We start from the raw sequence: 17945 nt of genomic DNA on the forward strand, positions 1-17945 counted from the left end.
ATTACTGTGTGATCTCCTCTCCTAAAAAAAAATGCAACACATAAGTACAGCACGGAAATAAATAGAAAACATTACACAAACATAGAATGCAAAGAGAAAGTGGTTGTGCAATTTCCACAGCTGTTACAGCAATTTTTTGTCTCGTAAAAGGCAGAATCAGGACTGAGTCATAATACCAGAATATTTGTAACTGAAGTTACTGCTGAACTAAAGCACTTCTCACAGCCAACACAAGTTTGTCTAATTTTTCTGACTTTCCTAAATAAAGTTATGCTAATCATGCCTTGAAAAAAATGACATTTTATGTCATGAAATAGTTTATACATGTAGTGGGGAAAAATTTAGAAAAACACACCATCACACAGCAGGTGTCATTACTGACTATAACAAAAGACAAACGAGTCACACAGTTATATGGGCCATAAATCTTACATGCTAAGAATTTTACACAGATAATCCTCAGATGGCTAGTTGCTGTGTATCTGAATGCTGAGACATTATGTTGCCTTAAATCAGGTATTCAGCTAAAGTGTAGTATTTGTTTGTAACCATCTGTTCAGGTTCTTTACCTCCTCCAGCTAGGAAATAACTCACAGCATAAACCTGTTCCTCACCCGCCACTTCTGTCCATTACTAGAAGCAAGTAAGTTACCACTGTTAATAAAGAGGCCACGCTATCATATACAAAAATAACAGCTTCCACTTTTCATGAAAAGTTCTAGGAAAGAGCAAGAACCATGCCATCGCCTAAACAGCTGTCAAGGAAAAATAATCCCTACCAGATATGTGCAAGAAGAGCAGAAGGCAGTCCTGTCTTCAAGAATAGTTCTCTGGCTTCCACACCTGACACAAATCCATCCATGTCCTTGTCAGTTTTCACAAAGATTTCATCATACTTAATTTTGTCTGCAGGCGATACAACCCACTGAGGGGAGGGAAGGGGGAAGGTAGAAGAGGGGGAGAAAAATAGTAAATGCTAAGATAAAGACAGCTCTGTCAGAAAGTTATATGCTTTCAAAAGTTACATAATTCAAGGACTACAGCACATATTTAAAAAGTAGTATAGATGCCTAGTTTATGAACCAGTTTTACTGCCCAAAATAGTCCTGTACAGACATCCACATGCAACTCCAAAAGCAAAAGTATTTATACCAGTGAAACACCATGGCTGATCGATACTGCTCCACCTCTTTGCCTATCCATTAGAAGTATTCCTTGAGGTCCAGATCTCCTAGCACTGAGTTGTGCCCTCATCACTGTACTCAAAGCCCTGCTTCCAGTCTGGCTCCATCCATTTTATTCCTCTTTACAGCTGGAGAGCTTTAGCTGCAGGGACTGAAGAACTGGTCAAGCATGGAGTTAACAGTTGGGACGTTCTAAATTGTAGGTTTGAAGCTCTCATCAATGTAAAGATGGGAACTAGAGCCACAAGTCTTACTTCAGCAATTCTTCCAAATACCATACTATTTATTATACAGAGAAAGGGTGTGTGTTTGTTTTTGAGTGAAAATGGCTTCAGCTGCTGCATACGTGCATGCTCGTGGATGCTAATTTCAGCGTATAAACACACAATATATGAATTCCAAATGGTACTGTACAAAAAACATACACCAAGACGCCGATCCAGCTTTGTAATACATATTGTACACGGGCTTTGTAATACATATTGTACACGGGCTTATGTCAGTCAAGCAAACTGACAGATGAAAACCTTGGAACCTCCAGAATTAAGATGCTAATTTTTTTTATTGATCACTCAAATACAGGTGCCCAAATATCCAGGCAGCATCTTATGCATAAAGTACTACAGTTCTTACCTCAGATTCCCTTCTCAATAATTTCCTCTTTTGAATAGAAGCAGTAAATTATAATCCACTTGTAAAGACACATTCCCAATTTCTGGATTCTAAAGTGACCAGGATTAAGTAAGATGCTTTTCTGGGTGAGTTAAATTTTTTAATCATTACATTTAGAACACCAGATCTCATGTATTTATGTGGATATGCCAAACCTTTAGTCTTCTTTTATCCATAGCTTTCATTTATCTATTCTGCTTCTCTATTCTGTTTTTATTAATAACTTTTTCAAACTACACTCATACACAACATACATGTACGTACACATGCATTAGTACAATTTGTTTTAAAAAGTGGCCATATTCAAATCAGTCTTCAGCCAGAACACTTCCGTTCTGCCTAAGTGTATCTGGACTACATTTACAAACTGTTTCCTTAGTAATCTGACCTTTGGGTTGCACTTCATGTTTTGAAATAATTTATTTTTTAAATATCTGAATAATCTTTACTAAATAATTCTTTTATCCAACCATTTATATTTGAAGGCATCTAAAAACAGTAGAAGATAAATTTTCTGTTATCCTTTCTCTTAACCTGGTTTTCCCATCAGCCTCCTCAACTTTATCAACAAATCAATAGGACAAGAAGGAAATTAAAATCGTATATCAAGACACTTCACATAGGCAGACCTCAAAGCACAGCGTTAAGAACAAATCTTTTAGCCCCAATTCACTTCAGAATTGTACCTGTGACAATGGTGTTTTGGCAGCTAAAATGCCTACAGGTGGCAAGGACTGATGTGAATCTTTGGTTGATGTTGAAGATGGAATTAATGGCATTGCTCCTGGAACACTAATGGGTTTTCTCTTGGATAGTGGCACCAAAGCTGCAGGCAAGGACATTGGCACTGGTTCTTTCTCCAACGCACAGTACACCAAAAACATCGCCTGAACACAAAAACAAACCATGTGAATACTGGAGAAGGGGAGGACGACACTAGTTAAGAAATAAATTTGTAGCATGTTTTCCATTATGTTTTCTGTTATGTTTCTCCTTTACAAGCCCCTTGAACAGAGTTGCAGCTTATTGTCTTCCGACCTGCATTTTTTATTACTACTTATTTTTGAGTCTCACATTAATTTAATACTAAGACTTGATTAAGGTTGTAAATAAAGGTAATAAATGAAACCATACAGGCAAAAGTTAACATACAACTCATCCATTTTAAACTCATCATTAGACTTCCAAAATCCCAAGACATACTTACCACTGCAAACTCATCGCGATCCAACATTCCATCTCGGTCAATATCACTCAATTCCCACACCTACCAACCAAAAGCAGAATATAGGGATTTTTGCCAGAACTGTAGTGTTTGCCTATTTACAACCTTACTAAAAACAAATGTGAGAACAGCCTCCCCCAAGTATATCCAAAGTTCTATTAATCTAACAGCATTAGATTTCAGGGAGCAATATACATTCATAGAAACCATGCAAAGGAAGAGAATCTGAAGATGGAGACAGTGTGCTAATGACACCCTGTCCTAAACAGAGTGTTAAAGCATACACAAAACTGGTACATTAACAGTAAGATGCAATCTCTATCAGAATATCAAAGATTATTTTTGCATTTTCTCACTCTGTAAGACAGTAGTTACAAGTTAGGTGCATTACTACAAACAGTCTGAAAAACAGACAATGCTGAGTGTTGCATAGTTATCATCTGCAAATTAATGCTTAATTAAAAAGATTCTTACTCGTCCTAAGATATCCACTGGCAGTTTTGAGTTAAGGAGTACAGGTTTCACCTTATCCCCTGACAATAGTCCATTAATGGGATTTAGGCTGTCAAAAATAGCATCATACTTGGCCTTGTCTTCCGGCTGCAGGAACAGAAGAAAAATACTAATTATGGAAACAATCACTCACAGTTTAAGAAGCACTCGTTATTTCAGAAGTAGTAAGTATTTTTTCCACAGATTTTTTTTCTGTATTTTCTTTTGAGTCATAAGCTCACACAACACCCACTGAGATGTAGTCTTTCATTTATTTTCATAGCTTCAGGTAACTATTCTGAATAAATCAGATTTTTCCCAAGGTTTCCCAAGTGTCATTCCCTTCCCCTCACCCAATCAAATCAGGTCTACTAGACCAATTACAGATTTGACAGAAATGGCAATTTGTCATACTTTGTGAACTATAGTTATCAGCATCATATTTCATCAAGATTTGTTTGCTTGCAAACCACGTCATAGTTCTAGATCACAAACCAATATTGTATTTACCTTAACAGCCCATGGTACATCACTTGATGCTGTTGCATTGAGTAGCAAAGGACTGCTAGTATCAGTCTAATGAAAAAAAAAAAAAACAACAGGAAAAAAAACACATCAGAAGAGAACTGGTTCTGACCTTTCAAAATAACTCCCTGATTTGAGAAGTGACTGATTCTCAAAGTCTGTACTGCATTTTAGTCACCCATATCTTAAGTGAAGGATACCAAAACTTAGAATAAGAAATTTAAAAAGTTTTTTCCATTAAGGAAAACACTAATAGAACAAATACCATATATATTCTAATTTTACACAATTTTATACTTAAGTCCCTGACCAGAACACGTAGCACCTTATTCTAATTCTGGATTGTCCTGTTTTCCCCTCCCCTACAACATTACTTCCAAAAATATTTGGAATTTATACCAAACCCTAATTGTTATCTTCAAAGCAGTTCTTATTAATGAATTAATATGTTCATTTTAAATATATACATCAGTCTTACAAATCTTGGTGGAGGAACAGGCAAATTAAGACTACTCAGGGAAACATCCAATCCATTCTGCGCACATGCTACAAGTCGTAAAGCCACAAAGAACTCCTACAGGAGAAAAAAAAAAAAAGGTGAAAATTTTGTTACATTAAAACACACAAGTTTATGAAGAGTTAGGAGTTTTTCTAGTATCGTTCTGTATACAAGGGCCACAAAGGGCTGGGGGGAAGGAGGAATGGTATGTGTCACAAAATGACAGTGAGCAGCAGTCAAAAACTGATTAATTCTTCCGGCGAAGTAAAGCTTGTAATTACTAGCTTCAAGCATTTAGTAGGTTCCTGGCTAGTGTAATCAGCTCTCCACACTACGTTCTTCTATGACAGAGCGGTGAAATTTGAAGTAGCAATTACAGCTGTTTATCTTGAAGGAACTGAGCTAATCCCAAAGGTGACAGTTGACAGAGGAGGAGGAAAGAAACATACAGCGTACAAGAAAGGTGAGCTCAAGTAGAAGGCTGATGAAAGATTTGTTTAATAGATGCTACAATCATCTTTTCCTACCACGGAATAAAGCAGCTAGCTCTCTGCAGGCCATTATTTAAGTAACTGTGCTTCAAACCATCAAACAGAAACATCACATCAGAGCTTTTCAGCAGATCACACCGCATGCACCACTGATATGGAAGTCTGACTGATACACTGCTCATAGCTGCAGCTTTGAAAGAACAGCTCCAAACAGAATGAACTGATGTGAAACCCACCAAAACTAGATCAAAAGAAATTTTGAAGATTTTACTAGAATTTTAATTTTGGCATTACATTCCCCCCAAGATTCAGAGGAAAAGTTACCTTAATACAGACCATTAGACCTTAAGTTACTCCTCAGTGGTACTGCACAGCTATGTAACAGCTCATTTTGTGACTTCAAGAGAAACAAATGAAGTAGCTGAAGGCTGCTTTATTTATTGTAGCTTACAATGAAACGGGGAGTACATACCAGAAAAGAATCCCACTATAAAAACTGCTTTCCTGAACCAGAAATGTTAATGTTTATATTTTTTTCTAGATTTGCTAATGCATAGAGTAACTTCATTCATCATAAAACCGTACCTGTTTGTTCAGGATTCCTTTGCCATCAGTATCAGCTAAGTCCCAAATCTAGAACATAAAAAGAATATTCAGACAGATGTTCTACAACACTGAAAGGAATCTGGCGAGTTCTCACTCAATTTAACGATGATATAATTCTTGGATGAAAGTTTAGTTCTTAACTTCCATGATAGAAGTTACTTCTGGTGACAAATTTAAATATTGCTTTAATTTCCATCACAAACAACATACACATTACAACAAGCAGAGCTGCTCAGGTTTGAAAGGGTTAGATAGCACAACTGAAAGTGCGTTAGGGAAGTTCATGTATCCTGTGCTACCACTCTAAGTGTTTTAATTTATAGAGGATACTAACTAAAGCAAGAGACAGCAGAGTTAAACAATTGTCATTAAATACCTTCCCAAGTACCAAATCTGTCAATCCGGACTTTTTCAAGAAAACAGCTGCATCAGAAGCTAACACTCTTCCAGTATTGGCAGAGTCAACCTAGGAGCAGAAAACAATTCATATCACAAAACAGCTTTGTAGATTAAAAATATAGATAATCTTCAAAAGCAGTCTTCCTATCCACGAAGAACCGAAACTATGTAGAATTTGAGACGTGATAAACATTTCAAAGGACAGAAAAGAAGCAAGACAGAATGTTTTCCACACTTCCTAGAGAGGAAGAAACAGAATCAAAATTGAAATTGTACCAATAAATCTACGTGCATGGAAAACTGAAGGACATGCTAGTAACTTAACCCCAGCATTAGATTTGCTGGTACCCCCACTTCTGAAGCCCATTGGTTTTTAAGTGCTTGCTGACCACTGACTCATCACGGCTGTCTTTGGATTAGCCTGAGAATAACTAGCGTGAATGATGCTTCACATAGAACAGCAAGACTGAGTACATATAGCAGAACACTTGGTGATGATGCAAAGCCATCACCTACAGCCCCACAGATTTCTTTAAACAAAGCCTATATTCAATATTATGTTTCAAACATAAATCCAACTTCCAAAGTTCACACATGCAGCACACATGAGGTGCTCAAAGCAAACACCTCCCAAATATTTGTTTAGAACTAGAAAGTAAAAGACTTGCAGAGAATTTATTATTTGCAAAGTACGCCGAAGTAGATAAAGATTGAAGATTGTCTTCTCTGCTTCTAAAATACATCAAAAAACTCCAAAAGCAATCCTGAAAACATTATTTAATAGGTTTGAAACAAAAGATGTTTTCACTTTCACAGCTAATATGGCTGATTAGGAGAGGTTGTTAATTATTTGTAAATCATTTGTTTCAGTTTGTGTGGGAGCGCTGTTCATAATAAAGGCAAGGAGTTGCCAAGTCACTGCAACAAGTCCCCTTTTCAGTTAGAGGAGCCCATCTTTCACATAAGCCAAGTACTCTTAGCATCCACTCAGAAAACCTTTAACCTAGGATTTTTATTAGCTTTCAAGAAAGTCAGAGCAATACAATATCAGCTGTGTTTACTTTTAATTTCCTAACTTCCAACCCAAAGGAAGGAGATTTTGAGGGATTTAAGCAAGCTTCTTACTTAATCTGATGTGGATACAGTTTCTTTTCTGTTCAAGTAATTCCTCAAAATGAAGGTGGTGGTTTTTTTTTTTGTTTAAAAAAAAAAAAAAGTCTGATTTCCATTTCTTAACAAACTATTGACTCCTGTATGCTGGGATGGAGGTACTTAGGAAGTATTAAAATAATGCAGAAAATTGGCTTATGCTTGACCATTGCACTGAGCAGGTATTTATCAGCTTGGTACAGCTTTCTTCCCACCCCAGTGTGCAAAAAGCAGGCGTTGTTTTTTTCATAGCTGTATCAACCAACAACTACTTTGCTGCAAGTTGTCTTTTATGGGGCCAGAAATTATTAAAACTTTAAAACGTACGTGACCTAGGTCACAAGGTAACAGTGAAAAGTATTTAAATTCAGACTCATCAAGAATTCAGCAGCAGCTCAGGCATACTGCTTACCTGTTACAATGCAGCACAAGTAACTGCCTGCTAATTTATCATACATATTTAAACGTATCCTTTAACCTCATGCTGTTTTGAGCATCAGTCTAGGTATGGTCAAGCAAAAAAAGGAAAACCAAGAACTTATTCAAAAGAGAAACATCTCTATTGACAGGTTAAGGTTTCAACCGCATTCTAAGTACAAAGCCCAGGATTTAATTGCCATTTCACAATACACATTATGTAAAATGAATGACTAACTCTGCGATAGAACTGGCAGAGTACTAAGCATCAGAGCTATTTCAGGTGATGAATTTATTCTCAATTTGTATGGAATGCTCTTAAGTGCTTCTGGTATGAAAGAAGCAAGACATGCTCTGGTAGTACTGGAAGACAGAGGGAAATGTCTTTCTCACATGGCTATTCTGAAAAGCTGACATATCCTTATAAAAGGGGGAGAAGGAAAAAGTTATCTAGTGCAACTAGAAGTGTTTAGACATAGTACATTCCAAAGCTACTCTTTAGGAAAAACGCTTGCAGAAAAAGCATTTGGCTGAGCAAGTCAGAAGACTAATCCCACAGAAAACAAATCCACTGGCACAATATAACGAACAGTAACATCAGGTTCAAGGAATCCCTGTGACCGTACACTGCCAGACAACAAACAGTGCTCTGATTTCATCAGGCTGTGTAAGCCAATGAATCCAAGATGTTAAGCGACTTCAGAACCAGGATCACACTTGTGCTGAAATTCACTTTCTGTACCCATCTTTTGGTTTCACACTTCAATGGTTAAACAACTGCAATTAAGCTGAAGAGACAGACAAGTTATGTGGCAAAGATTATGCGAGGCAGTGACACAGTCAGTAGCATTGGGCTAGGAAACCTAACATGGAGAAAGGCGAGTTCCTTGCCTTGTGACCTTGTAACACTCACCATAATATGGGATTCTCTAAAAGACTTTAATTCCTAGGGACAGATACAAAGCAGATCTGTTCATCAAACTGAAAGACAATTTTGCGAGGGTGATATTATCTCCTTCAACCTTCAGGAGCCATCCCAACTTTGATCAAGGTAAACTCTCTCTTACTGTTCAGCAACTTCAAAACTGCTACTCCCATTTAGTGGAGAAAAATCCTTAAAGTAAGAGCTCAAACTTTTGAGACATCACAGGCTGATATAGTTTTATGCACTTGAGAAACGGATTAATCCTCTAAGCACAATCCATAAAGAGTGTTGATAGGAATCACGGTTTTCTCTCTTCCCTAGCAGAGCAGCTTGCATTCTAGTGTTGATAACCAAAAGAAGTTCTTAAATAAAAAGGTCGTTATATGCACTATATCCTGTCTTACAACAAACCAACAGGAACATTATCAGTTGCACAAAAGGAGAAAAAGCATCCTACTAGGTTTCTTCTGAGGTTCAATAGTTATTGAAGTCTTTATATATACAGGCATATTTTATATATAATTCATTTATATGTTTCTTTAAAAGTTATCATATATCTGTCATTACATAATTAGATGTGCAGAATACAAAATATTGATGTAATACAGTAGTTTAAATGGCTTTCTTTCCAAAAAGCTATATTTACAGAAATTAGTACACCTTACTGTTGCAGGATCTAACTATAACAGATAAGCAATGAATAAAATTCTCATGTCAAAAGATTTATCTGTTGAGGGGAGCTGCATGAACTACACATATCCTTTCAGCGTTCAGTGGCCTTCCAACCAAAGTTCACCCCTTATAGCAACTGGTAAGAACCTCGGGGCGTACTTTAAATGAGACTGAAGTCTGACATAAACCTAACAGGACCACAAACACAAGAACACCAGCTTCATTTATAAAAAGGAAAAGAAAAAAAAACATATCCCCACAGTATTTAGCAAGGATATACTCCATCCCAACAGCTAATGGTCTGGTATAACTGTAAAGTAATGGATGTCACACACACAGCAGTTTGCTAACACATTAAATAAGTCATCTTATAACTACATTTATACTGATATAGCTCAGACCCAAGTGTTAGTTACTACAAAAATATATTGTGAAGTGTTTGCCTTGGAATTCAGTCATTTACACACTGCTAGCCATGCTGAAGTCTAGCATGAAATAATATTCTGTATAAAATAAATTTCATTTTCTCAACAAGAATATACATACCTGTCGGTAGAATTTCTCATACACAGGATTTGCACTTGACAGCTATACAAAAAGAAAAAAAAGATAGAATTAACCATAAAATCCATATTTCAACTGTCTTCAACCTATATAGCTAAAGCTAGAAAACACTTTTTCTGGTCTTCAGGGAAACATGAAGCATTTATATAATTCTATTTATTCTGCAAAACGATTAGGACTATGACTGCTCTTTATACAGTAACTTTTAGAAGACTTCTTTTCTGGAGGCAGCAATACTAACCGCTATCAGATTACTATCAGATGGGTCAGCAGGCTAGGCAGTACAAGACAGCAATTCCTGAGTGACATCAAATACAGACAAACGAGAAGAAACCTGAAGTGACACAGTCTAGGAAGTGCTCACTAATAAATACAAAGCCAGACAGTTTTATTTCATTATCTACTACCTCACTCTTTAGAATTCAGTGCCATACACAACTAGTCTGCAAAACTTGCAGATATTCAAATTATTTGGATTGACAACTAAATCCAAAGCAATGATGCAAAAAAAAAAAGTTTATTTTTTTTCCCCCCAGTTTGAATCATTGCCAGAGATCACCTCTGCCTTAAATCCACTGCCACCTACCAGACACTTAGTGTTCACCTAAACTTAGGAGAACAAAGATAAAATGCCATCTTTGGTAAAGGCTTCTTTTTTTTTTTTTTTTTTTTTTTTTAAATTGAACCATTCTTAGAAACTCTATTCAGCCAAACAAACAAACAAAAAGCCTGAAACCACAAAGAAGTTAGTAAACTAGTATCTGTTCCTGTACCAAGGACCTTCGGTCAAGAGATTCCCCAAAAGTGTACTGATAGGGTTCCCTCACTTTCCCTGAAGTAAGAGGCACAAAATTAGATACTGCTTTCATGAAGTGCACGCTGCATGAATTGTGTATTGTGTGCATGACTGGGTGCATTTATGCAGAGGGTGAGCCTAGAATCATTGCAATGGGGGTGCCTTTGCAAGCCCAGCTGGAAAACGTAAGCACAATAAAAGTTAAAGTGAGTTCCATGTCATAAAAAACTTATTTTGAATATGATCCAAAAAACTAGAATTTTCCTTCCCCTTAAGAGGAATGTGATCTTAAAGCTCTGGGTCACACGCACAGACCTTTGCAGAAACTGAATCCAAACAGGGTAGCTTCTCCTGGTTTAAAGTTTAGAAATTTGCATTGAAAGACTGAAACCAACAATACGCTAGGCTCTGCCAATCACAGAGCTAGAGAAAAGGCTTCACTACAGCACATGTAAATTGCAACTATTTAAATACAAACACATGTTTTCCTCTAACAACAGCTAATGAAGCTGCCAGACTTCCACACATGCTGATTATCAAAGAACATTTATTGAGAAAAAATATTTACTGGGAAACTTTGGTTTCAGAAACTATTTAGAAATGGGGGTTTTAGTGTGATCCTGTTCAAGTACAGGAAGCGTGCTGTATTAACAGAGCACCCCACGAGGCAGATGACAGAACAGCTAGAGATAACAGCAGCACCTGCTTTTAGATCTTTAAACCTGAATATTCAGCAAGAACGCTGCCCCAGAGGCACTCAGGCACTCCGTTTCTAAGAGCCTTGCAGCATTGCTTGGTCTCTACTTTTTGGGGTTTTTGTTTACTTCTTTGGGGTCATGGTGGTAACAAAATTCCACATGCTGGGAAACCGCCATCAGTACCCAAAGGTTTATTGTTTCAGCCACCACCTAGGCAGACATTTACATACCCCTCAAACCAGCCTGACGAAATACATTCACGCTTTGCCAGACCTGACCACCGCAGCACCAATACACCACCACTTTCTGTCACTTTCCAGCGTGCCCCAAAGCATACTTATATTTACTTAACGACAAATGCTCTGCTTACCAGCTCAGCTACAACTTCAGTGGCAATCTAGAGGAGCACCTCTCCTGAACATTCAGATATTTCCTAAGTTCATTAATTCATTGTAATGTAACAGCATAAACACAGAATCAAATTAAAGCTATGACCAAAATAACTGGAGCAACGTCGGCCAGCACGCACCCTTGAAGCATCAATCCATCATCCCTCTTGCCCAATATCCCCCTTTGTTCAGCCAAATGTTTCATTCTTACAGCCAGACCTATCACTGTCACTCCTGGAAATATCGAGTCCTGCCATGAAAACACTAAGTGCAAAACAATCTCTTCATTCAGCGCTTGGAGCACAGGCCAGCAATTCTTGTTGATTTCATTAATGTGTCCAATACTCATTTGACCATCAGTATCGCTGTAATAACTGGAATTTCCTGTGACGACAAATAGAATAATAGTAACAAAAAAATTCCCAGACTGTTTTTTTTTTTTACTAGTTACAGACTTATTTTTCCTGTGAAGTATAAAATAAAAGATATAAATGTCTGGGATATTCTTGATCTTCTGAGAGAAGAAGAAAAACGCTGCTCTACATCCTCTAAAGCGCTGCTGTAAGATTTTCTAGTCAGCGTTCTTTTTGTGGGATTTATAACGCGCAGTTGCAGACAGTAAATTCAACTTGTTTTCAATGCAGAAAGGAAGGAGGGAGAAAAGGTCAGATTCCACTGCACACAAAAATAGAATTACGTTATTAGGATTCCCTTCAGAAGTTTATCACTTCACAAGAGTCATGTCTGCTCTAGTAATTACAGCCTTTGTGACAAAACCAGCTTCAGAACGCTAACCCAGGAAATAAAAGCCACCTTCAGGGACACCTGCCTTTTCATCTTGTGGTGCCAGTCAAGGCTTCGTGCCCCCAGGTTCTCACCCCCGGCACACTCACATTTAGGTGTAACACAACACTGCTGCCAGGCTGGCCACCCCGCCATCCACAGCCTTCCTTTGCACTAAGTTAAAGAGCCCAGGGTTGGAGGCTGTCTGCAGAGAAAAACAGCTTCCAGGCCAGATGACACAACCTGGCAGTAAGTGTCCTGCATGCAGACAGCCTCTTGCTCTTTCCTGGGTCCCAGGCAGCCTTAGGGTGGCAAAGAACTGTTCCTCTGCAGTGCAGCACAGACCCTGGCTCTCCACTTCCGAAAAATAAAAAGGAAGGAAGATTAAAGTACAAGTAGTTCCAAGGAGTTCCTCTCAGCGCTCTTCCACCACTAAATGCAGCTCCCTCAAAGTTTGAGAACGGCATGAAGTTAACCCAGAAAGACAAATGCAACATCCAAGGATTATTCTGCCTGGAATCCCTTCTACAGCAGTGTGTAGGAATATGAGCAAGAGCTAAACAAGTAAGGAAAAATAAAAGGCACAACGCCAAAAAGCAGGTAAGTTTAAGGAAAGCTGGTTTTTATTATGATGCCCTTTCCAAAGGACAACAAAACGTTTTCCTGTTGTTTTTCTCTCTTATTTGAAGTGCCTCACAGCAAAGCTTTCTACCACTTTCTGTTCTGTGACCAAGAACAACTCGACTTCAGCTTGGAGTCGATGTGCTTGGTTATAGGACATACACACACAATGCATCCCTTGAAAGAAGGATCTGAATCCAGCCTTTGTGTATTATTTTCCCCCACACACACTATAAAACTTCCTCTAACTACTGTCTTTTTATTACTACACTGACATTGGTACTATTAGTCTCACGGACACAGAGGGAGCTACAGAATCACTGTTCCAGGCCATACAACACAGGACCAAAATGACAATTATTGGTGCACATTCTGCACATTCACTTATTTCCATCCAGTCTTAGATTTTATCCCACCTAGGTGAAAAAAAATATCCACGCTGCTCCTCTACAATCACTTGATGACACAGCGTTAGATATTCCAAAACTGTTAAACAAGAGCAGACATTCTCTCCAGATTTATGTGCTTGTACTTTAAGTAGCCCATTCGTTGCTGCAATCACATTGTTTCCCTTACATTTATGTTGAGGACATTAAACAGAGCTCCTGAGTGAAAGCTTCCTTGAGATTAAAGTTTTCCCCTACAGCAATAACACAAGATAAGAAAGTATTTATAGCAAATTTATATGCACATATATTGCCATGCACTTCAGAGTCAGAACCTTCATTCCCCTTGAACAGCTGAAGCATGCGCAGAAACTCTGCCACCTTCTCTGCGCAGATGGCTGTCGCTGCCTAATTAAATATGGTTCAATTCCATTTTCAAATCACTACAGGAAGCCTCTACTATCTTATAATCAGTACTGAACAAAGTCTGTAAAACGTGAAAAAGCAGCTCCACGGCCTTTCAGCTACTATCTAACATGGCTGGTGTGCTATCAATCAAAAATTTAGTTCTACCTGCTTTTAAGGAGAGGCGGACTGGTCATGCACAAGCTTAAACACACATAAACACGTGCACACAGTCAGATTTCTTCATCTTTCATAGAGGACAAAGAGGAACACCAGATTTCTTATTCCTGTAAAAATAATAATAAAGATCAAGATCCTGGTTCTATTACTGCGTTGATCCCTAACAGAAATAGAAAGTTTGCCACAAACCTCAGCTGAAAAAGAATTAAGTGACTGGTAAGCTTTGCTTTTTGGCTCTGCATTACATCATACCCATTACTACAAGACTCATTCATACTGTATTTACGTCCTATATACTCCAGTAACTGGCAATGCATCAGACAGGTGTCCACCTTAGCCTCAGTTATAATACAGCGCATCCCTTAGACAATGAAACACAGCGCTCTGGACCTGTGACAAGATATTGAAGTCTGAACTGAGACACAGGGTACATTACGGGGTACATAAGAATCACTTGTTACGTGACTGTCTTGTTTATTAAAGGAGCTCAAAGCTACTTTTTAAGATGACCACCACTTTTTCACAAAAGACGTATTTCATAATATCAGGAAAGCAAGAAGTTATCTTTCTGTTCTCCCCGAATACTTCGGGAGAGTGCCACCTTAATGTCCTCAAACTTTCAAACACACACGAGCAGTTTCTCATACTGAACTACCACTTTAATTTTCAGTGGCAACAGGAAGTTTTTGAATGTCCACATTGCACCAGCCTTCAAACATCGCCCACACTCTTAATACGTATTTTCTGCATCTTCTGTCTTCACTTCCTTCCTCTGTAAATTAATTAAACCAGATAAGCAGCCGTATTTGGAAGATCAAAAATAAAATATAATTCTTCTCATTGGCTATAGCTTAATCTGAGTTTCCCAACAAGGGATGACTGCTAGATATGAACAGTTCCTTCTCACTGATGCTGTTTCCAAGCTGAAGGCAACCACAACAAAACATTCACTTGGTACAAGTTTTCTTAGAAGTTCCACACTTAATTCAGTTCTGCTCAGACCACGACACTCACCTAGCAAATGCAAGTGGCAACAAGATATTGCTTAAGGGGTTCAAAATTTGGAGAACAAGATACTTCAGATTAAGTATTTTCATTTTGCAACACTCTTCAAGCACGCTTGGTGTCATGAATTTCACTACAGCTACACAGGCCTGAAATATTTCTACTTATCAACCAACAGAAAGCTCCATGTTACTTAAACGAAGCTGTAACATTCAAACAAACAATGGGCAGCACTCTCAGGCATTGCAGCTGCAAAGCCATCTGAAAATACCCCAGTCTGATTTTGGAAACACCCGACTTCCTCGTTGTGTTAAATCGGTCACAACCACATGGGAAGGGGAAAGAAAATCTGAGACAACTGTGAGCTCGGCTGCAGGTCAAGCAGAACTGCCTCTTACTCTCTGCACGTTGTTTACAGCAGAAAGCACCAGCCTGCACAGTTTGTCTCGCTGGTGTCAGTAATCGATCTAACTGCAGCCAGCAACCATCCCTCCCACCCCCGTACTCACTTTCACTTCCTCACACTACATCGGAATGGATTCAGAACACTTCAGACTTTTCGTAACTCTAAAATGCCTGAAATTAGAGCCCATATTGAAGAGATGATCTTTAGGCTTGCTTGACTTTCTTAGATTATTTTTATTCAAAGCACGCTCCTCCTCTCCCCACTCCCCAAAAAAGAACTCCCCACACAAATGGTCAACAACAACAGAAATAGCTTCCTCAATTTAACCGCTGGTGTAAGCTGTAGTTACAGTGGTTTTAAGGACACTGGCCATTTTTCTGCTCCTGTCAATGTTATCACATTTCTATTTAGTCCCTGTTTCACGTGACAAAAAAAAAAGTATGCAAATTCTACAATGAAAGGATTACACAGCCTGCAAGCCATGTTGCACTGTAGAACTGTATCAGGCACTCCTCCCCTCTCCCCAAAAAAAGGGCCAGAAGAGCCCATGCCCATGGAATAGCCCATAGAATTAAATTACTGGTCTAGGAAAACTTTGTCCTTCTTCAACAAAGGCGTGCTTTAAACGTTTTTCTTTTGCTTGAAGACTGTTAAAAGAGACACAGAAAATGCTAACCTAACATTTTTGAGTATCAAAGCATGCTTTCACAGAGAGTACTGTTACCTTCACAAGTATGTTTCTTTTATTTCTTTAGACCTTTAAATACATGCTTTCTCAATGTATTTGAGAACACTGAGTTCATGTTTTCAATGAACAACCCTTTCTTTCCTTGAAATGGTTGAGGATTTCCTCACAAGTCAGCTACAGAATGGAATAACTGCCAGCTGAGTAGTCTGGCTCTGAACTTTTTGGTTTCCTCATGCATGTGTAAGTGAGTCACACTTCTTTACCAGCTTCTACATATGTGTGACAACTGACGATCAGACTGAAGCATTCCAAGCAAGGAGCGTGTGCACTGACAGGCCTGCCTCGGGCTTATGTCAGGTAGAAACGAGAACCTCTCATGTTCCTGCTACATGAAACAAAACAGTACCAGAAGTACAGTCTATTACCTAACAAATCTCTGGGGAATACGAAGCAGTCTCAACAGGGTACAAGCACGCACATGGAGGAATTCTACAACCATCGAGGAAGAAATTCAAGCAACAAAGAGGTTTAGGCAAAGAGATCACCTGGACACTAAAGATGCCAAAATTGTCCAAGCTCTAGGACTATGCAAGGTCCTTCATCACAAGGACCTGCAAAGTCCTTCACCATTAGGCACCTGTAAAGCTAGCGTGCGGAAGGGGTGCCCCCACACCACACAGCCAACAAAAAAAGAAATAAAATGACTTCCAAGGCGATGTCTTTGGAGCTAAGACACCGCTGCAACAGGCCTTTAAGCGACATCCTCGCAGCTGTTCTGCACCCAGCACAACCCCAGCACCCCCCAACCCTGCCCGAAAGCTCCTCGGGCACAGCCACGGTGCCCCCCACACCCCCTCCACCACACGGAGGGCAGGTTTGGTGGTTTTTTTTTTTCTATTTTGTTTTATTTGCGCCCGGCGCCTGCTGCCTTTCCCAGAGACAAAAGACCGAGGGCGCTGCCAGCCGCGGCCCCGAGCTCTGCGGGCTGCCCCGGGGCAGAGGCACCTGCGGCCGGGCGAGGATCGCGGCGACCCCCGGGGTTCCCCCTCTCCCCTCCTTCCCTCACACGGGGGGGGTCCCAACCTCCCCACACGCCCCCCTCAGCCGCCACCTGACAGCGCCAACGGCCGTTAGGCGCCCGTTAGGCGGCGGGGCAGGCTGAGGGGCGGCCGAGGCGGCAGCGAGCCGCTCCGCTCCTCGCTCCCCAAGGGCCCTGAGCCTTCGAACCTCCTGCCCGAGGGCTGAGGGAGGCGGGCGGTACCTGCGTGAGGGAGAGGTGGGCGGCCATGCTGCTTCCATCATGCACCGGCCGGGCCGCAGGAAGGACGCGCCGCCGCCCGCCGCCCGCTGCCCAACTTCGGCAACTTCCCCGGCCGGGCCCCGGGCAAAACCCGGCGCCGGATCTCCGCCCGCCCGCCCGGAGTCGTTGGAGCCGGAGCCCGCCCCCGAGAGGAAAAGCGGGCGGTGGAAGCGGCTGGCTGGAGCCGGAGCGCGCGGGAGGAAGCTGCAGGGAAAAGGCGGAGCCGGGCGGGGCGTTGGTGCGGATCGGAGCCTGCCGACTTTTCCCGTGTGGGGCTTTGTGGGTGCTTCTCGCCTGCCAAAGTGTTATACCCCGCTGGGTTAGCCGTCAGCTAAACCGTCCCAAACTATATGGCTGTGGGGTTTTGGTTGTGACAGAACTGGGAACGGGGCCCAGAGGAAGCAGCGTGAGGCGGGCAGGATGAACTGAGCCAACGCGTCCTCTCATGGCTCCACACAGCTGGGGTCA

General features: G+C 40.3%; 1 protein-coding gene across 10 annotated transcripts in view; it reads right to left on the reverse strand.

The window, feature by feature from the left end:
- The window catches only part of EPS15 (epidermal growth factor receptor pathway substrate 15), a 46569-nt gene extending 28927 nt beyond the window's left edge, over positions 1-17642 (reverse strand). For 3 of the 10 annotated variants that reach the window (XM_027462496.3, XM_027462500.3, XM_027462499.3), the window contains exons 1-10: positions 17439-17640; positions 9803-9844; positions 6071-6160; positions 5674-5721; positions 4577-4672; positions 4084-4149; positions 3556-3681; positions 3064-3123; positions 2543-2743; positions 780-925 (exon numbers count right to left, since the gene is read on the reverse strand). In XM_027462496.3, the coding sequence (XP_027318297.1) occupies positions 780-925; positions 2543-2743; positions 3064-3123; positions 3556-3681; positions 4084-4149; positions 4577-4672; positions 5674-5721; positions 6071-6160; positions 9803-9844; positions 17439-17465 (902 nt within the window). In that variant the 5' untranslated portion in view covers positions 17466-17640. Of the gene's footprint in view, positions 1-779; positions 926-2542; positions 2744-3063; positions 3124-3555; positions 3682-4083; positions 4150-4576; positions 4673-5673; positions 5722-6070; positions 6161-9802; positions 9845-14066; positions 14186-17438 lie in introns of all 10 variants that reach the window. The other 7 variants (XM_027462501.3, XM_027462493.3, XM_027462494.3 and 4 more) reach the window with 5 other exon arrangements.
- Between the last annotated feature and the right edge of the window lie 303 nt (positions 17643-17945).

Source organism: Anas platyrhynchos, chromosome 8 (genome assembly GCF_047663525.1).
Source record: "Anas platyrhynchos isolate ZD024472 breed Pekin duck chromosome 8, IASCAAS_PekinDuck_T2T, whole genome shotgun sequence".
In the NCBI taxonomy this organism is placed as follows: Eukaryota; Metazoa; Chordata; class Aves; order Anseriformes; family Anatidae; genus Anas; species Anas platyrhynchos.